The sequence below is a fragment of the Odocoileus virginianus genome, chromosome 8 (genome assembly GCF_023699985.2).
Source record: "Odocoileus virginianus isolate 20LAN1187 ecotype Illinois chromosome 8, Ovbor_1.2, whole genome shotgun sequence".
In the NCBI taxonomy this organism is placed as follows: domain Eukaryota; kingdom Metazoa; phylum Chordata; class Mammalia; order Artiodactyla; family Cervidae; genus Odocoileus; species Odocoileus virginianus.
Window position 1 is genome coordinate 34,617,269 of NC_069681.1, and position 19,825 is coordinate 34,637,093.

The 19,825-nt window shown below is 43.6% G+C and overlaps 1 protein-coding gene across 25 annotated transcripts in view; it reads left to right on the top strand.

Annotated features, from left to right (window-relative positions):
- DOCK9 (dedicator of cytokinesis 9) overlaps positions 1 to 19,825 on the top strand; it is a 271,524-nt gene that overhangs the window by 202,611 nt on the left and 49,088 nt on the right. For all 25 annotated transcript variants that reach the window (XM_070471461.1, XM_070471465.1, XM_070471475.1 and 22 more), the window contains 7 exons: positions 1,909 to 2,087; positions 2,331 to 2,444; positions 4,432 to 4,552; positions 8,688 to 8,821; positions 10,904 to 11,018; positions 15,469 to 15,535; positions 17,325 to 17,372. In XM_070471461.1, coding sequence (XP_070327562.1) covers positions 1,909 to 2,087; positions 2,331 to 2,444; positions 4,432 to 4,552; positions 8,688 to 8,821; positions 10,904 to 11,018; positions 15,469 to 15,535; positions 17,325 to 17,372 — 778 coding nt within the window. The remainder of the gene's footprint in view (positions 1 to 1,908; positions 2,088 to 2,330; positions 2,445 to 4,431; positions 4,553 to 8,687; positions 8,822 to 10,903; positions 11,019 to 15,468; positions 15,536 to 17,324; positions 17,373 to 19,825) is intronic.

Consider the following 19,825-nt stretch of genomic DNA (forward strand, 5'->3'; position numbering starts at 1 on the left):
CTTTGGGGTAATAACTGAAAAAGGTGCAGGGTTGAGCATTCTGGGCCATTCAGAGTCCCCCGCCCAACCCTGCCCCACCATCTGTCTCCCCCTAAATTGTTCCCCACACACCAGACACACCTGCTGGTCCCAGCTCCTCACTCCTGACACTGCTCAGCCGCACACCGCACCTCGCTGGGGTCCTCATGTTCCTCCCAGCCAGTCACTGGATCTGGGGCTGGCCGGGCTCTTGCCTCTCCCAGCGCCCCACCCTGCACCCTTAGCCCACCATCAGTTCCTGGCCCACCTGTCCTTGGGGACCATGACTGTCTTTGCCTCTTGCCTGTCAGGGTGCTCAGGACAGCTCTTTCTGCCCAGCAGTCAGGCAATGAACGTGTTCTCATCTTCCCCACTGGCCCAGTTGTTTATTCCCACAGAACAATGAGGAGACCCTTCACATACCCCGAGATTTGCCCAAACTCTTGTAGACTGTTGGGACTAGAAGGACATGGCTTCAGTATGAATTTTCATAACTGCACCGATAGGAATAAGGTTTTGGTTTTTTTTAGCATTCTCCTTCCTCTCACCCTTCTCACCTGCTCTTCCACCTTTCTCTCTGTGCAAACACGTACTCACATGCACACACACATGTGTACAGTTAAACTCATAAATAGTTTTTTTCTAAAGGACTCATGTGAATTCAGGCTATGAGCTGTCTTTTCAATAATCTGTGCTTAAAACCCATAAACAGTGGACTCGAGTGTTCTGGAAAGTCCTGGAAAAGGTTCCTAGGACTTGAGTGAGAGTTTAAATAGGGTTAGAAACAACTGCCCAGCATGGGATTAAAGCCAAAGTGGAGGCCTATGGGCTTTCCTCCAACGACGGAGTCAGTGTAAGGGTTTAAATCCAAGCCACGGCTTACCGGGAAAGTGTCATTTCAGCTTTGGCATGCGGTGTTTAGCTACTTGTTCCTACCTTCCCTCAGTAGAGTTCACATTTGGTTACATCTCTTTTCTAGAAGAGCTTTCAGTCTTGTCTCTTAGCTTGCTGATGACTTAGATAGTTTGATTTGGTGCTTTGTTCCTTTTAGTTCTAGTTTATATTAGTTTTCTATTTGCTTTTTGAGGTACAGAAGTTTTAAGAGTGTATTTGAGAAAATTCTATATTAAATAAAGTCTTCAGTGATAGCAAAATAAGTAGGTTATATGCTAACTTGGTCATTTTAAACACATTGGGTGGAGTATATGGGCATTAATGACCAGGAAATAGATAAATGAACTCATGTAGTGAAGAACATTTTAATGGGCCATGTATATTTATTCTTTAGTTATGTGTTTGTTGTGCACAAATTGCTCCTCTATAATGTTGTCAATTACTACAATATTTAAATTTCATATCAGTAACAAAACTACATTTGTAATATAATGGGCTGTTCTATATTCTAAAAATTGATCCTAAAACTATTCATTAACTTAATAATTATGTAGGATGTAATACTTTCTATAATCAAAATCCAGTGCATTTATATGGTGGTGGTGGCTTGGTCACTGACTTGTGTCCGACTCTCTTGAGATCCCTGTAGACTGTAGCCCACCAGGCTCCCTGACCATAGGATTTCCCAGGCAAGAACACCGGAGTCGGTAGAAATTTCCTCCCCCAGGGGATCTTCCCAACCCAGGGATCGAACCTGCATCTCCTGCATTGCAGGCAGTCTCCTGCATTGCGGATCAATTTAATTGTATTTAAACTCTGTTTTCATTTTGGAGTGTAGGGCAGTGTTTTAGGTTATCAGCCTTTGGAAGCCAGATGTGACCACCTGTTGACACACACAGGGGAGCCTGAAAGGAAAGGGCGGGCTTGGTTTTTGTTTTATTCAGAGAGTGTTGCATCCCTTGTAACTAAAGCGGTTTGTCCACATGCTCGTTTCAGACCTCCAGCTTGACTACGCGCTAACAGACGAGTTCTGCAGGAACCACTTCTTGGTGGGGCTCCTGCTGAGGGAGGTGGGGGCCGCCCTCCAGGAGCTCAGGGAGGTCCGGGTGATCGCCATTGGCGTGCTCAAAAACCTGCTGATAAAGCACTCTTTTGACGACAGATACGCTTCCAGGGTGAGTGTTCTCTGATGCATGGAAATGTGACTGATAACATGACCTGCATTTGGAATAATCCAAAGAAATAAGCAATTAGAAAATTAGTAATAATAGCACAAAAACTTTCTCTGCTTATGCAATAAAATCTAACAGCCATCTTTACAGGAAGGGTCCCAACACAGGACCTGGCCAGTGCTCGCCCAGTCCATCAGTAAGCTCTCCAAGGCCGGAATTCACTTACACTGTGCACCTTTGTTCCAGAGCCATCAGGCGAGGATAGCCACTCTCTACCTGCCTCTGTTCGGTCTGCTGATTGAGAACGTGCAGCGGATCAACGTGAGAGATGTGTCTCCCTTCCCGGTGAACCCTGGCAGTGTACGTAAGCACACCCACACAGACACGGCATGCATTTGTTTCCCGCAGCTGCCCTAACAAAACACCACGAACGGGGTGGCCCAGAGCAAGTAGGAATTTATTCCTTCACTGTCAGAGGGCCAGAGATCCAAAATCAAGGTGTCAGTGGGGTTGGTTCCCTCTGGAGGCGCCAGGTGAAGAGCTGGGGCTATGCCACTCTCCCAGCCACTGGTGCTTGCCTGGAATGCTTGCCTTGTTTGGCCGTGGCTGTATGACTCAGTCTCTGCCTGTCTTCACATGGTGTTCTCCCTGGTGTGTGTCCGCGTCCCTGGTATCCTGTCCCATCCTTATAAGGACACCAGGGCTTGGATTTCATCCACAGTGACCTCATCTTATCTTACATCTTAATGACATCTGCAGAGACCCTCTTTCCAAATAAGGTCACGTTCTGAGGTTCAGGGTGAATGTGCATTTGGAGGGACACTCTTGAACTACACACCCCTCCTTTTTTGCCCCCCAAACCATAATAATCTACAGTAGTCTTGGTAAATTGCATTTCTGGCTAAGATGGGGTCAATCAGTAAACTTTCAGCTCTTGTTAAAAATCATTCTTAAAAAAAAAAATTATAAAAAGCCATGCTTTCCGAGATGGCTCACTTTTAAGATGTCAGGATCTTTGTGTATCCAAGAAGCATTTATAGAAGAAAGAATTTTATTTTTTTAAAAAGGCATAATTCTATGTAATTCTAACCAGTGTATCACGAGATGTCAGTGCCAGTCCCAGTCCTGGTGTATTAATAGCATACTACAGAGTCTTGGAAAAGCCACTTCTTTGGGCATAAGTTTCCCTGTGTCTATAAAATTAGAAAGATAATCAGACTAGATGTCAGGGGGGGCCAAGATGAGCAATCCCACCTCTGCTAATTGACCATCTTAATTTATTTTAGCCTTATGCAGATATTTAAAGATATATTGGAAATTAAGTTGAGTGAAGGCTAACGCCAGGTATGATCTCAAAGCCTTTTGGTTGGAGACAGTCGGCCATTAATTTGGACAGGGTAGCAGTTCAATGTCCTTTTCCTGTTTATTCTAGACCCTTGTACTGGCTCCATCGTTCTTCTTAACCACTGTCATGATGGCATACACTGGGGAGTTTCCTTGTGTGTTTCTTTTCTGTCCCTTTTTCTCCTACAATGGTGCTCTGTCCTGGTTTTTATACCTCTCTCCTGCTCTGAGTACATCTCCTACCTGATGGTGCATTGAGAGGAGCCCTGTATGTAGAGTGTGTCTTGCATCAGTAGTCCCAAGGAGCGTGAGTGGTCGCTGTCCTTAAATGGGCTTCACCACGCTCATCTCACTCGGCAGCACCGCGTTGTACCTGTGTGTTCTCTGAATCCGTCTGCTTTTCTAAGAATAAGCAATTCAGGGTCCTCCCTGTACTCCTTCAACCCCAAGAAGCGTGAACACCGTCTTTTCCTCTGGCTTCCACCGAAGTATAATCTCTGTTACGACACAACTTCACAATGAACACCAGTTCTTGAGAGTTTGCATGAAGCGCCTAACCTGCAGAGGTTTTCACCACCACTATTGTGAGGTCATTATTGCTCATTTGGGAGGATTTCTGATGTGAGAGAAAAATCAGCGTTCTAGTTAGAAAGAGCACTCGAGGCTTCTTCTGAAGGAAGAAACCTGCTGAAATAATGTAGAAAGATGCTGGGCATCTGAGCTGTGGAAAGGGAGAGGGGCTTGACCTTCTGGGGGAAGACAGGGCTCCCTGGGTCATGGCTGCTCTGCCCCCCAGGCCTGAAGTGCCCCGCGCTCCCCACCCCTGCTCCGGCTGCCCCTGCCGTCCTCCCCTCACAGGCTCCGTGCTGTCCTCCCACCCACACGTGATGAGCAGGCCAGGCCGTTCTGCCCTGTTCTCCTGCTCACGCTCACACTTCCAAGAACAGTCGGCGACTCTCTTAAAACCATCTTTAATGATTTCTTGTCTCTCCCCCTTCCACAGACTGTGAAGGAGGAATCCCTCACTCTGCCGGCAGTGAACCCGTTAGTGACGCCCCAGAAGTCTGGGGGCGCGCTGGATGCCAGCCTGCACAAGGACCTCTTTGGTGCCATCTCTGGCATTGGTAATGCTCGGACTCTGACCTATTTCTCGCTAGTCGAATTCAGAAAGTGTCGTTAATCCAGCTCTCCGTTAGCTTTCAGATCAGAACTTTGAAGTCTTGAGTTTCTGCTTCACATATTCTTTTTCCGATTTTGCTGCTCAACTCTGAAACCCGCCTCAACCCTACACTGAAATAAAGATCCCCAATTTGCAGGAATTCCGAATATAGTACACTTAATTGCATGTTTGTCTTGTTTGCTTTGTGTTTAATGCATGTTAATTTTTCATTTTAAATCTTCAAATTAGATTGTTTATGCTTTTAGGAGAAGAAAATCTTTGCAGGTGTGTGTGGGGGTTAGGGTTTATTTGTAGTGTTAACGATTTAGATGAAATGTGAGAGAATAATTCTTGAAGGAGTTACTGGTTTATGGCTCGAATGCAATGCTGAAATCAGTTTTCTAAAATCTTCTTTCCTAGAATGATTTTTTTCTATCTAAAATAATGTTAGAGCAGCCCCCATGGGGAGGAAAACAGATGGCATAATTCAAGATTCAAATTGAGTAGTTTTTCTGTTTAAAAAAAAGCCTGAGAAATGTACTTATTAATATTCTGACTAATTGAGCCCATGTGCCAGCTCCTTCATAAAGATAACGGTACAAAAATATACATACATTTTCACAGACACTCACAGGCTTATGCTATCTCTATCTCTCCCTGTTTTACACCATAGTTTAGATAAATGAAGAACCCTATTGTGGCTAGTGCTCAGACCACCCAATGATGGTATTAACCCACAGGGCAAAATAAAAGGGCAGTCCTTTTATCTGATTAATCTGCAGGATCATTGTTCATTCTGAGTTTATGTCCTTAGCTTTTGTGTTGTTCTTGTTGCTAACATGCTATTTCATGTAGGCAATGAAACTGGCCAGACTATAAAATTGGAAACCTCACACCAGTGCTCAGATTTATTCTCAAACACCCATACCAGTCTTTAATCTTGCTTATGTTTATGTGTATTTTTGATAGTTCTGTTTACTTCATTTGACACCATAAAGATGAAATGAGTTAATTCATCCAGAATGCAGAGCCTGGCACACAACATTTCCACTGCCTTCCTCCCGGGCCTCCCACACTGACCACTCACCCAGCCACTCTCTGGGAATGGGAAGGGGTCCCTTCCAGGCTTTGTCTGCAGCGGTTCATGGCACTGGCTTTGAAGTCAGACAGCAGTATCCTTGGGCCCAAACTTCCACCGTTTACGATTGCAAGGGCAAGATGTCTGTCCTCTTCATCTTGTGCCCACATTTCAAAAACAGTCCTGGTGAGGGAAGAAGAGCTAGTTCGGTATTGCAGAGCTTGGCAAGGTAGACACCTCAGTGTTGTTATTTGACTGCCTTTGTAACAAGCACAGTTCTTCAGTGTTAGTCATGCTTCATGATAGACTCTTGGTAGCCAGTCAGATGAGTCCCGGAACCTAAATCTTAACTCTCTGTTCCCTCTGACCAGCATTTCTGTAGGATCCAAGGCTTTGTGGAAATGGTGAAACTAGAATGAGGTGATGTTTTGACTCTGGCTTGATTCTCTAGTTCTACATTCGCCTGGTTAGGATTTGGGATTCCTTGAGAACATGGAACTGAGCCGTGGAGGTGTCTTCAGCACAACTTCAGTGGCATAAATGGCCTTCGATTACTCTGTGTTCATGGTGAAATTATGAAAAGTACTTGAGACTAATTTTGTCTTTTTCATTCTTTCTTGAATTTTAAGATCTGGATCCACTTTTCACGGGAATTCACTGCAGCAGACTCAGGCTTTTATCTATGTGCCCACCTTCCTCTCACCCCCCACCTTTAAACACTGTAATCCTAACTTCCTTTTAGAAATGCCTTCCAGGGAAGCTCCCACCTTTGAACTGGGTTTGCTAGTTGTTTTCTGGTAGCTTTAGCTCTTCTTTTATTCACCAAGGAATTCCATCTCTTTTCATCTCTTGAGGAGATTCTCCTTCCACACTTAGTGAGGATGTACCCTCAGCAATTTTTTTTTAAATGCCTTTGGAATATGGTGCATGAAAATTTCTAAAACCAATTCATCGCCTGAATAAAAACTACTCTAAGATTACATTCATTTTAAAAGGCATGCATTCTTAGGCTCAGAGTTCTTTTTTCCACCTACTCAGTGTATTACAGTTTGCTGTCTGTACAAAAGGGGAGAGAGTTGAACTAAAGTTCTCTGAAAAGTTATGCACCGGGCCAGGATATTAAATACAGACAAACACACACAACAGGAACATGGTTCTGCTAAGCCTGTTGATTTTGATTTATTGCATTTCCATCTGTTTGCCTTAGATTAGGACTCTTGTGCTGGAATTGAGCCTAAAACTCTGAGAATTTAGGGCCTAATTTCACTTTCCCGAGAGCCTCTTTCTCCTGAGCTGTGTGTTCTACATTAAGTCCAGTTATGTTAGGAGGCCAATAGTTATAATTTGGTCACCACACATGTCTCTTTTCTGAGTGTAGAAAAAGACTTACTGCTTTTTCATAGCGTTTTGACCTGCTTCTCGCACAGTCAGTCACACAGTTCCTGTCCTGGGGCAGTGCTGCTGATGGCCAGTGGTTTACATGTTCCCGCCTTCACTTCCATTTTCAGATCCTCCTGGCCCCTCTTTCCTTGATGTACTTAACATACTGAATTGGTTTCAGGGACGGCGGATAAGCCTGGGGGTGGGGGTAGAGTAACTTAGAGGTGTCTCAGTCCACGGCAGCTAACTGGCAGGCTGAAACCCAGAGGGGCCTGCCTGTCCTGAGGTGCTAGGTGAAGGCAGCCTGGGGACGAGAGGGCTATGCTCACAGCCTGCTTCGTGGGGCTGGGGGTCTTCTCCTGTAGTTTGTGCAGCCAACCAGGCATCTCCGCCGGGGGCGTGCCTCTTGGTTCAGCCCAGAGTGTGCAAGTCTGAGGGTCATTTTTAATTATGTGATTTATTGAAATCTTATCTAAGCAGAAAGTCAATCTAGTACTTTTTTTTTTCCATTTATTTTTATTAGTTGGAGGCTAATTGCTTTACAACATTGCAGTGGTTTTTGTCATACATTGAAATGAATTAGCCATGGATTTACATGTATTCCCCGTCCCGGTCCCCCCTCCCACCAATCTAGTACTTTTTAAAATTCCAAGGTTGGGGCTGACTTCTGCCTTAAAATGCTATTTTTTGTTTTTTCTTCTCACAGATGTCACGAATTTTATTTCCAAGTTAGATTTCCTCTCTGCTCATAAATGTTTATTGCAGAGATTCCCAAACAGTCTCAGTTCACAGCACCCTTATTATCAGAGTAGTTTTTTTCATGGCGTCCCCAGGCCAAGAGAAACACCAAGTGGTTCTGTTTATTAGGTACTTAAGGCCAAATAACTTAATAAGTACGTATAACCTAACAACTTAAGAGGCATTTGAAAACTATATACATAAATTTAAAGAAAAAAACATTTTTTTAATAACCATGGTTCTTATTAATGGGGCATGTGTGCCTATTGGATGCTGCACAGCTTCTCACATTTGAAATCAGATTGCTCACCAGCATTCTCATTTCCTTTTCCACATTGATTTTCACCCTGTCCTTGGTTTTTATCACAGCAACCCCGCTTCAAAGAGATATGACATCATGGAAAGGAATGTGGCAGCCCGAGGTTAAAACTACAGTTTTCGACAGATGTCCAGTATTGTGTTTTCCTTGAAAATTGAAAATGTCCCGTGACACCCCTCGGGGTTTTCTGGGGCTCCTGGTCATGCCATTTGAGTGCAGTGGGTTTATTGCATGATTTAGGTTTTTTTTATTTGATGGTTATAGGTAGATTTATCTTTTTAATTTTTTGAAGTCTTTATTCTACCCCAGTCTGAAACAGCATGTTCTCCCCCAGTCTGAGCAATCAAAGGTTTATGGTTTCTCATAAGTGAATTGATAGTTATGTCCAAATGTTTCAGATTCAAGTTTACTTTTACTCTGTGTGGCTCAGTTCTTTAAAGGAGAGGTAACTGGATAAAAGTCTTGAGCCAACTTCCTCTCAGAAGAAAACAAGTGCCCTAGAAGCAGTTTCCTTTAAAGTTGAGTGCTTACCTTTATTTTGTTCTGTCTCACCAAATCTGTCATCTTGGCTTGACCTCTGTTTAGCTTCTCCATATACGAACTCAACTCCCAACATCAATAGTGTGAGAAATGCTGATTCAAGAGGCTCCCTCATAAGCACAGACTCCGGGAACAGCCTTCCAGAAAGGAACAGTGAGAAGAGCAATTCCCTGGAGAAGGTAAGTTCCTTCTGGTAACTTAAGTGTTTTCTTATAACTGATGGATTCAGCCCAACATAGGCAAGCTTCAATGTTCATGTGTTCATTAAATTGGACCTTTTTTTTTTCTTTCTTTCTTAAACAACTCAGTTAAACCTGGGGTAGTTTGTCAGTGTGGTCTAAGGGTGGAGTCCATCTCCTGCACCCCTCTATTCCTGTTCCAGCATTTCATCAGTGTTTACAGTGAGCACTTTGGTTCTGGCCATTTAGACAGATAGGGAAATCAGAATGCTACTTGCTAAGAGTCCCCACGGTCTGTGTGCCAGAGAACAGTGTTTATAACACAGTTACCTATGCAAATGGGCGCTGGATCCAAAGCTGGCTCCAGAAAAGATTAATTGATCTTATGGATGACTCAGGGATAAATCTTTATTGGGAATCTCTCTATTCACCCTGGGTCCCCAACATAACACACCTGCTCATATTGAAATATTTTTCTTGAAATAACAAAAGCTGTTCTGAATTTTGTGCAGATGGATGAAATTTAGATTTAGACCTGGAACCATGATAGATGAGTCTCACCTTGGCCACTGTTTTCCTAAGTTATTTCAAGTTATAGGCAAGCATATGTATCAGTCAACAGGTGACCCACTTAGGGATGCATTCCCAATTCTCAGACATGTGGAGGCCATCCTTTCTTGGGATAAGGTGCATAACCTTACCATGGGGTTGCGGGTCTGGCCTCTCCCCAGTGGTGCTCAGCCACGGTCCTGGAGCCACGCGGACATCTCCATGCAGGGGTCATGACCTGTTGAACTTTTCCCTTGACCCTGACACGCCTTCCTGCATAGAGGGAGAGGCTGCTCAGAAGGCACTCGGCTTGTGTCATCCGTGGTGCTGGAGAGGAGGAGGAGAAGAATGACCAGTCGGCCAGGAGACACCGGGCCACCGTGGACTTCTCACTCCTGATGCTGCCACCTCTGCCGGAGGAGGCCCCGCTGGGAGGAGGCCTGAGCTCTCCCAGGGGCGCTGAGGAAGTGGGTGGGCGGCAGGGTGCCCCGCGCTGCCGCTTTGCCACCGATGGCACCAGGTTCCTTCCTATGATGGAACTACTCATGTAAAGTCGTTCATTGAGCCTGAAAATAAATTGAAAAATGATTTATTGAATTGAAATTGAAAATTTGAAATTGAACTGAATTGAAAAATAATTATGTATATTTTCAATTGCCCACCAATGCTTTGAATGAAATATTGAGTTGAAAGACAAAATATTTTTTTCATTGATCTTTCTACATTGGTATTTGGGGAAAAAAAATTCCTGATTCCAGTTGGAAATATGACTTTGAAGATTTTCTAATTTCCTGTGTTCTCTTTTAATGAGACGAGATTCTTGTTCTTTCTTTTTTTTTGATGTGAATAGTTTGGAAGTGAACCTGCTGCCTAGTGGCAAAACTGCCCTCACCCTGCGCCCTGAGCTGTGTGAAGTTTGCAGTGTTGAGCTGAGCTGATGGTGGTGTGATAGCATCAGCTCAGGGTCTCTGGCCCTGCTGGGCTGAGGTGACCCTGTTTGCCCCATCAGGTCCGTGCCCATGGTCCTCCCTTAAGGCTGCTCTAGAATGTAACAGAATGACCGTGACTCAGCTCCAGGCTTCAGTGGCTGATCCACGGCAGCACCTTGGACTTAATTTGCTATTTCAGCCACTGACATTCTCCTGAGGATGCACTTGGTTTGGCTCTGTCTTCTGAAGCATCGTTTCTGGGTTCTGTCTTAGCACATAAGCTTTTCTGCATGATGTTTTACTTGGCACTTCAGAACTAAGCCAGTAACCACGACTGTGGTTATTCAGTTTGAAAGGTCCCTGCCTCCTGCCTTGTCCTGGGAGAGTGTGCAAAAGAGACAAGACAGCTCTCCCATGGATTTGCACACGTGTGTGTGTTTGGTGAGGATGTGCCTGTGGTTTGTTGACAAATCATGGATACCTGCCAACTTACATGATTTGGCTAAATTCTGAAAATCTTTCTCTTTCAAGGGAGAAATGTGAACCTAACTTTACTTTACTTGTAACAAAGGAGAAAAGTCACCTGTGTTTCCTCCTCCTTTAGCACCAACAAGGTGGCACTTTGGGAAATTCCGTCATTCGCTGTGACAAACTGGACCAGTCTGAGATTAAGAGTCTGCTGATGTGTTTCCTTTACATATTAAAAAGCATGTCTGATGGTAGGTAAAAAAATGACGAGATCTGTTTTACTTTCCTTGTTTCAGTATTCGGTTTATCCTTTAAAAATTGTAGTTGGTTGAGAGGGTTTAAGGATTTAAATGGATTTTTTTTTCTCTCTTGTTTGAAATACATGTTAATTTACTAAATGTACTAGAAATGAAAGTCTTAATTTGGACATTTATTTTCATTAATTACTATATTCTATAAAAAGAGTTCTAAAGTGTGAATGGCTTATTTTAAAATTTTATAGTAAACTCAGACATACATCTTCGCCAGAGGAGACAGAAGCAGATAAATGAAAGGAGCTTTTGATTTTTTTTTTTTAATTAAGTTTCATTTGTCCAAACAAACATACGGACCACTTGCCTAATTTTACTAGTCAGTCTCCTGAATTAGAGACTGTCGTGTCGGCGACCTGAGCATGTGTGCAGCATTCCTGGCTTTAACTAGAAGTGAGGTGTGTTTAGTTTTTGCACTAAATGGAAGTGGTGTTATCCTGGTAGGTTGAGTTTCTGATTAAGGGCTTGACAACCCCATTTTATAACAGAAATGACCACAACCATTAATGCTTTATCAGCACCTTGTGAAGCTTGTGAACATCCATGGCAGGACAGTTGCAACTCTGATTTAGTGTGGTATAAGCAGTGGGACAATGTCACAGTTCTTATCTTGGCCAAAAAAATCTTATTTTCCCTGTAACAAATCAGAAAGTGTTCTGTGAACTCCATTAAGGTCATGGAGAGAAGATGAACTCTTCTGAAAGGAAAATGCCATTTTTGGAGCCCTGAAGCCCGCCTGTCTGGCGGCAGGGGCCGTGGCCATTGAGCATCCAGGGAATGGCACTTCTGCCTACAGATAGTGTTTCTTTTCTATCGAGCTCCCATTTCAGCAGCGCCAAGAGCTGACCCCTAGCTCAGAGGTTAGGAGTAGCGTGCCAATCCTTGAAATGCTTTGGAACAGGGTTATTTTATTCTTCTATCGGTATGTTACTTTAAAATAGATATTTTTTAAAAAAACAAATAGACAAGATTTTTTTTTTTTTTTTTGGTGAATGATGACCAAATATAAAAGCACCAGGCACTTATTCTAATATTTCAGTTAGAAAATTGAACTTCTTCCCATTCAGTCAGAAGTTCTCAATTTTCATCATGGTGGCAAGTTTTAGCCAGCATTATAATCCTGCTTTTCCTTTGTTAAAGGTTTTCTTTAAAATACTTTACATTAAAAAAAAAACACTTTACATTTCAAATATTAAATATGATGCATAACTAGAACATCACTGTTTTTAAAAAAACAAATATACAAGAAGTTTTGAATCCAAATGAAAGTTACTCTTTAAAGTCAGCCTTTTGTAAGGCCAGACAAATATTTTTAAAATGCAACAACCTCTTCAAAATAGTTATAGAATGTTCTTTTTTATCAATTACTGTCAAGTATAATTTCTTCCCCTTTATAATTAGAATTTCTTTATGTGTGCCTCATTTAAGAAATCTGTACCTACACTCAGGTTCTGAAGATATTCTTCTGTATTTTCTTTAAAAGCTGTATTATTTCAATTTTCACATTTAAATCCTAATGTCTCCCAAGCATTGATTTTTGTGTATGGTATAGGAGGGAGAGAAATTGCCTTTAGAATAATTTACCAGACAGACAGTCAGAATTAGCTGTGTAGCTAGCTCTGTGGCTGTTCTTTGCTTTACCCCACATTTAACGAGCACCTTGTACACGCAAGGCCCTTCACTCGCCCTCTGCCCCTTTCTGTGCCTCCTCCCTCCTTAAGGCAGAGGCTGCCCACTCCAGTGTTCCTGGGCTTCCCTGGTGGCTCAGCTGGTAAAGAATCCGCCTGCAGTGCGGGAGACCTGGCTTTGATCCCCGGGTCGGGAAGATCCCCTGGAGAAGGGAAAGGCTACCCACTCCAGTATTCTGGCCTAGAGAATTCCATGGACTGTGCAGTCCATGGGGTTGCAGAGTCAGACACGACTGAGGGGCTTTCACTTTCACTTGCCCTCCTTAATAGAACTTAGCTCTGCCTCCCCGCACCCCACACACACCCAACAGCTGGTGTAAGGAAAGGCTGCCATGGTACTGCCCGGCTGGTCCGCCGGTTCTGTTTCTTATGTGCTTGGGGAAGGGGTCTCAGAGGTCTGCAGGTTGACCCAGAGAGGCTCTCGGCATCCCAGGAACTCCCTAGGTTCCCACCACACCCAGATGACCAGCCTCCAGTAACCAGAGTTTGTCTATCTGGATTCTAAACTCAAACCCCGCCCCCAGGAAATGGAAACTCTGCGACCCACCCTCTGGTCTCGGAGGCCAAACGTGGCTTTCAAAATCAGGTGCACTTGGTTTAAATCTCCATTCCACTAGCATTCTCTCTGCTAGTCATTGGGAGAATTGCTTAGCGTCTCTGAGCCTTCATTCAGTTCAGTTCAGTCACTCAGTTGTGTCCGACTCTTTGCGACCCCGTGGACTGCAGCACACCAGACCTCCCTGTCCATCACCAGCTCACAGAGTTTACTCAAACTCATGTCCATTGAGTTGGTGATGCCATCCAACCGTCTCATCCTCTGTCGTCCCCTTCTCCTCCTGCCCTCAATCTTTCCCAGCATCAGGGTCTTTTCCAATGAGTCAGTCAGTTCTTCACATCAGGTGGCCAAAGTATTGGAGCTTCAGCTTCAGCATCAGTTCTTCCAGTGAATATTCAGGACTGATTTCCTTTAGGATGGACTGCTTGGATCTCCTTGCAGTCCAAGGGACTCTCAAGAGTCTTCTCCAACACCACAGTTCAAAAGCATCAGTTCTTTGGTGCTCAACTTTCTTCACAGTCCAACTCTCACATCCATACATGACTACTGGAAAAACCATAGCCTTGACTAGACGGACCTTTGTTGGCAAAGTAATGTTTCTGCTTTTTAATATGCTGTCTAGGGGGTCATAACTTTTCTTCTAAGGAGTAAGCGTCTTTTTATTTCATGGCTTCAGTCACCATCTGCAGTAATTTTGGAGCCCACAAAAATAAAGTGTGTCACTGTTTCCCCATCTATTTGCCATAAAGTGATGGAACTGGATGCCATGATCTTTTTCTGAATGTTGAGCTTTAAGCCAGCTTTTTCACTCTCCTCTTTCACTTTCATCAAGAGGCTCTTTAGTTCTTCTTCAGTTAGTCCATCTGTAAATGGGAACTCTGCCTTGACCACAGTGCAGATTCGATGACAGACACATGTGAAGTCTTGAGACCCAGCACGGTGCTTAGCACGTAACAGCTACTTGCTATGCATCCCCCTGCTTCTCCCGCCTGTTGTCACTGCTCTTGACCACGTAGAATAGAAGTCTACAGGCATGTACCTCTGTGGGCCTTCAGCCTCTCTGCAGCCACCCACTCCCTCATCTCAGGCTCCAAAGACTCAATGGCTTTTTCCCTAAGAGAAATTTTATAACACATGTCTCAACTTCAATGTAAAAATGCAAAAATGGTTAACTCCCAAATGATAACACTGTTTGTGCAGTGCTGAATGGTTAAGGGTCAGACACAGATAATGATTGCTTCCTGTAAGTGAATTTGTAGGATTTTCCTTAACTGAAAATGTGCCCAATTGCTTGTGATAAAGAGCAGGCAAGGTTCTTAAGCACAGGTACATTGTACCATCAGGCTGGGAAATAGGAGCGCTCATACACTGCTTATTCAGAAAGTGGTTTGACAGTATCTGTCAAATTTTAAATGTACAAACCATTAACACGGTTAGTTCACTTCGAAGAATTTGTCCTATAGATGTGGTTGGACGAGTGTGCAAAGACCCATGTTCACTGAAGCATGATTTATAACAGCAAAAAACTGAGGGGAAGAACAAGTAAATATCTGTCAGTCAGGGCCTTGGTAACTTTTAGTGCGTCCGTGGAGAAGAATATTATGCAGCTTGGAAAAGATTGGGGTAGATCGAAGGTCTGTTGTTGAATTAAGACTCAGTGAAACATTGCACATAGGATGCACGTTTCCATTTCTGTGTGTGTGTGTGTGTGTGTGTGTGTGTGTGTGTGTGTGTGTGTTGGGAAGGGGTTCCTTATGTACATATAAGAACTTTCAGCAGATTCGCTACTGAGAAGGGATTCTGTAGTCGGTGAAGAGTGAGCCTCACTTTACACTGTATGCCCACATGTATTCTTTGAATTTTCTAACCCATTTAAGAGCACATCATGTATAAGTTAAAATATGTACCATGTCGGGCTAGATGACGCATGATGAAATTAAAGTTCAAGTGTTCAAATGTAGTTTCTTTACACTGACTAAGCTATTGTACATGTCATCCGGTATAGAGTGGTCACTGTAGTTCATCCTTTGATCAGTTATGAAAGGGGGCTGGGAGGGTTTGGAGGTCTACACTCAGGTCTCTTCCCATATTACATATGTAGAAAATAAGCATCCTGATTCTAACCAAATATATGTTCACTTTCCAGATGCTTTGTTTACGTATTGGAACAAGGCCTCAACAGCTGAACTTATGGATTTTTTTACAATATCAGAGTGAGTAGTTTTGTCTTTGCTCATTGACTCTTGATTTTTCCTGGCTAATTAAGAGGTGTGAAGAATACTATGTTGTTGAACCAGGAATGCAATGTATAGTCACATCCACACTTATCCTTAGTTAAGCTCTTTCTCCTGCAGCTGACCCCAACACCCAATTTCAGGAACTCATGACCCAGAAGACAGTGACAGCCCTAAATTATTACATATGTGATGATTATAGATGAGAGGTTACTACTTGTGTAGATAAGCCATTTTAATGGCTTTAATTTGTTAACTGAGTTGGGTGGATGCTGCACTTCTGAGTTGACTCTAACTTAGGCAGATGCAGAAACTGAGACAGAAAAATTGCTATAATTTAAAAATATCTAGTAAGTGAAAGTGGAATCTTAAATACAGTCTATATTATTTGATCTCTTTAAGTTTCTATTTTTCCTTTAAGCTTTTTATTTTTAGAAACACAAATCCACAATCCCTTATCCAAAACCAGTAGGGCCAGATGGTTTTTCAAATCCAGAATTTTTTGGATTTTTGAAAAACTTGCATAGAGAGTATATTCCATAACACCCCATTAGGGTCTCAGGGAGCACCCCACAGTCAAGCACATTATTGTTTCGGCATTAAGAACTTATTTCTTCAATACCGTGATTATTCACAGTAATTGGTTAAATCACGGGCTTCCCTTGTGGCTCAGCTGGCAAAAGAATCTGCCTACAATGTGGGAGACCTAGGTTTGATCCCTGGGTTGGGAAGATCTCCCGGACAAGGGAAAGGCTACCCACACTAGTATTTTGGCCTGGAGAATTCCATGAACTGTATAGTACATGGGGCCGCAGAGTCAGACACAACTGAGTGACTTTCACAGGTAGCTTTATGTCTGGTAGTTGGGGTCATGATTTGCTGCCACATGTGTTTGCATGAATTTGGGTGGAAATCCATGATGTTCAGAGTTTTGTGCATTTTGGAGTTAATGGCCTTGATTCATGAATTCACGGCCATTTCCTCTCTAAGATAAAGATAATAGTTGTCACATGTGAGACAAGCTTTACCACCAGAAGAACTTCCTAGACATTATTTTAACTGCCTCTAATTAAATATATGATTTTTTTTAAAGCAATGTCATGGATATAGTAAAATAAACAACAACAACAGAAAAAAACATCCTTGGTGTCTGTAAGGGACCAGTCTATTTACTTGAATCAAAAAAGAAAGTTCCAGGGGCTTCCCTGGTGGTCCAGTGGTTAAGACTGTACTCCCAATGCAGGGGGCACTAGTTTGATCCCTAGTTGAGGAACTAAGATCCCATATACCACATGGAGCAGCCAAAATAAATAAATAAAATGAAGAGATGTTGTCTTGCTAAAAGGAAAAAATATGATGTTAAAAAAAGAAAGCTCCTTAGGTTGAATAAGGATAAGTAAGCAACTCGGAGCAGCACATGGGGTTTTCACTGTGACTTCCAAGACGAACGTAGAGTAAACATCCAAGCTCTAAGTCCGAGTTGACCCTGTCCCTCCTAGGCCTTTCTTCTGTGTCGCTCAAACCATCCACCACGGTTCTGATAGCAGCACAACATAGGGCCTGCCTTGCGTTTGATCGCTTTCTCTGGGTTTAAAGGCACCTTGCAGAGAATTTCTGAAAACCAGAAGCAAGGGGCTAGTAATATATGTAAGAGCTTATTGAATGAACGTGTTACTGTAAACGCATTTAAATAAAATAATGTGTCAGAAGTGATTTTATCCCCAGTAATTTTGTCGCCTCCCCTAATAATCTTTCATCCTACCCACAGAGTCTGCCTGCACCAGTTCCAATACATGGGGAAGCGCTACATTGCCAGGTACTGTGGGGGTTTAGTGTGACGTGCGTGTCATTCTGTGTATTACTGGGACCCGAAAGTGTGGGAATTGTCATCTGCGGTGATTGGCAGTTAGAATTCTCACAAACAGCCACGAAGACAGTTGGCGGGTCTTTGGATTGCTGCCATGAAACCTGGCGGCCTCGCTCGCCGGCGTTCCTGCGTTCCTTCTGTCTCGTTCTGTCTCAGGCGAAGCTCTTGGAAAGGTTTTCCTCCGCGGCCTGGTGCCGCAGTTCCTTCCAAACCCTCCCTCGGCTCTGTTCCTGCTGTCTCCTCTGTCTCTTCTCGCCGTTCCTCCGGCTGTGGCTTCTCTCTCTCTCTCTTTCCTTCCTCAATGATCTCTCTTCTCGTCTCACTCTCAAAAGGTCCTTTTTTTTTTTCTTACCATTCTACCTCCCAGCTCCCAAGACACTAACTTCTCAATCCAGCCCCTTTGCTCCTTAATGAGAGAAGGTTTTGAGCCCATCTCCGATCTGTTCGGACTGCCACCAATACCATCTCTCCAACTGAGCCCTTCCTCCTCTCTTTCTGAGTAAATCGTCTGTGCCCTGTCGTTGCTGACCAGAGCTCTGTGCTGAGCGTCACAGACCCTCACGGCCCTGTGCTGAGACCCTTGGTTCTGGACGCTCCTTGCTGACAGGCAGCTGAGCAGCCCCTTCTCTGGAGGCATCACTGTTTCCTCAGAGGGCGTCCCTTCCCCGCTCCCGCCCCGTCGCCATCCAGCGTGTCTGTGTTCGTCCTCTTCCGTGTTGTGTATCCTGTAATAATGTATTCGTGGGGTCTTGGTCCAAGTGTCTCATTTCTCTGTTGTTACTGTTTTAAAAATTTAATGATAAATAAACATATGTATGTTTTAAGAAACAACTTTACAAGTTTAGTTGTCCTTGAGGTTTTTCGCTTATCTGTAATTCTGTTTTACAGCAATGAAATAAGAAAGAGATTTTTAATAGACTTTCTGAATATCAGGATTTTGCTTTTATGGTAACATTGTTCTTTTCTTGAGATATTTGAGAAATTTTCAGAATGGTGTTAATGTTAAGTAAAAGTATGTTTTCTTTTAAAAATCAGATTGAGAGAGACTATATTATGCTTTCCTCCCATTAATACTATTTTTAATTGAAACATGGTGGCACTTAACGTCAGCTAATCTCAACTCTTTATGTTTTTTTTTTTATTGTAACAGTAATTTTTGCATTTGAGTTTTTTAAGTCCTAAATGCAAATATATACAGTGTGTCCTTATGCAATAACCTCTTTATATGATAACTTCATTCCTTTTGACTTTGTCCCATGAAGATGGTTAAACAGTATATTTGTAGCAGAAGGACACTGTGCTGGGGGAGCTTCTCACCCTCTTTTAGTAACTGCCACCCACGTCACAAGATGGCATTTGGAATATGTTGTGCAAATAGAATAAAATGCCTCAGAGCTAAACGTGGTGAATGTGAGAAGCCAAAGATTTCGGCCCCAACAAATTGTGGAATTGGGTTTTGTGAAACAGTTCACTGATTTGTTTTCAATGGCTATAAATTTAACTTTTTTTTTTTTAAGAGAAAAGTCTTCTGACTTCCTAAGCACCCTGTATATATTTGCATGTATAAGAATGCTTCCTGGGACGGTCTTAAAAGTAAATGAGCATAGAGAGGTGGGGGAGGAGGCCGGTGTCGCTTTGTCCGGTGCAGAGCCGCGCGCTGGTTTATAGGAAACCGTGCCATGGTCTCTGCTGCATGCAGAAAGGATCCCAAGTCGTCCGTGTTTGGCCTCTGTGGGGCTCCCGTCCTGGGAACACCTTCTCATCGTGTCCCTTTGGAATCACCCAGCAGCATGCTGCCCCATGAGACTCCATGCATGCCCTGCTGCACTCCACACAGTAACACAGTGAGGGAGACGGTTGGCCGCGGGACGGGGGACAGGCGTCACTGCGGCGCTGGGCGCTGGGCTCATGTCTCGTCTGCTCTGGTGATGGTACAACAGTAGGAAGTCAGCCGTTTGGCCGCTAACCCAGATTACTTTTCTGTTTTCTTCACTTGGCTGCTGACAAGTCTAACAAAGGGTGTGGCTCTTCTCCTTCTTGCCTGGGTAAGAATCGAAGGTGTTACACCGCCGCACAGAATCCCTCCCACCGCATGTTTGTCCAGTTTTCTTCCCATGCCTTTCTTTTGCCTAAAAAAATAAAATCATTTCCGCTCTTCAGTAACATGTCTGATCTGAAAAGGCGCGTGCTGTCTTGGCCGTTGTCCAGATGCTGGTCTTTGGCACCACACTGGACTGATGCTCACCTGTTTAAAAAGGAGCATCTCTGAAGGACTTTCCAGCACCGGAAAGGCCTCTGCTTTGGCCTGGCTCTCGCTCCTTCGCCTTCAGGTGCTTTGCTGTGAATGTGAGCGCTGCCCCGCTGCGTGTGTGGCCCTGGCTCCCGGGGCCCCAGACGGGCTC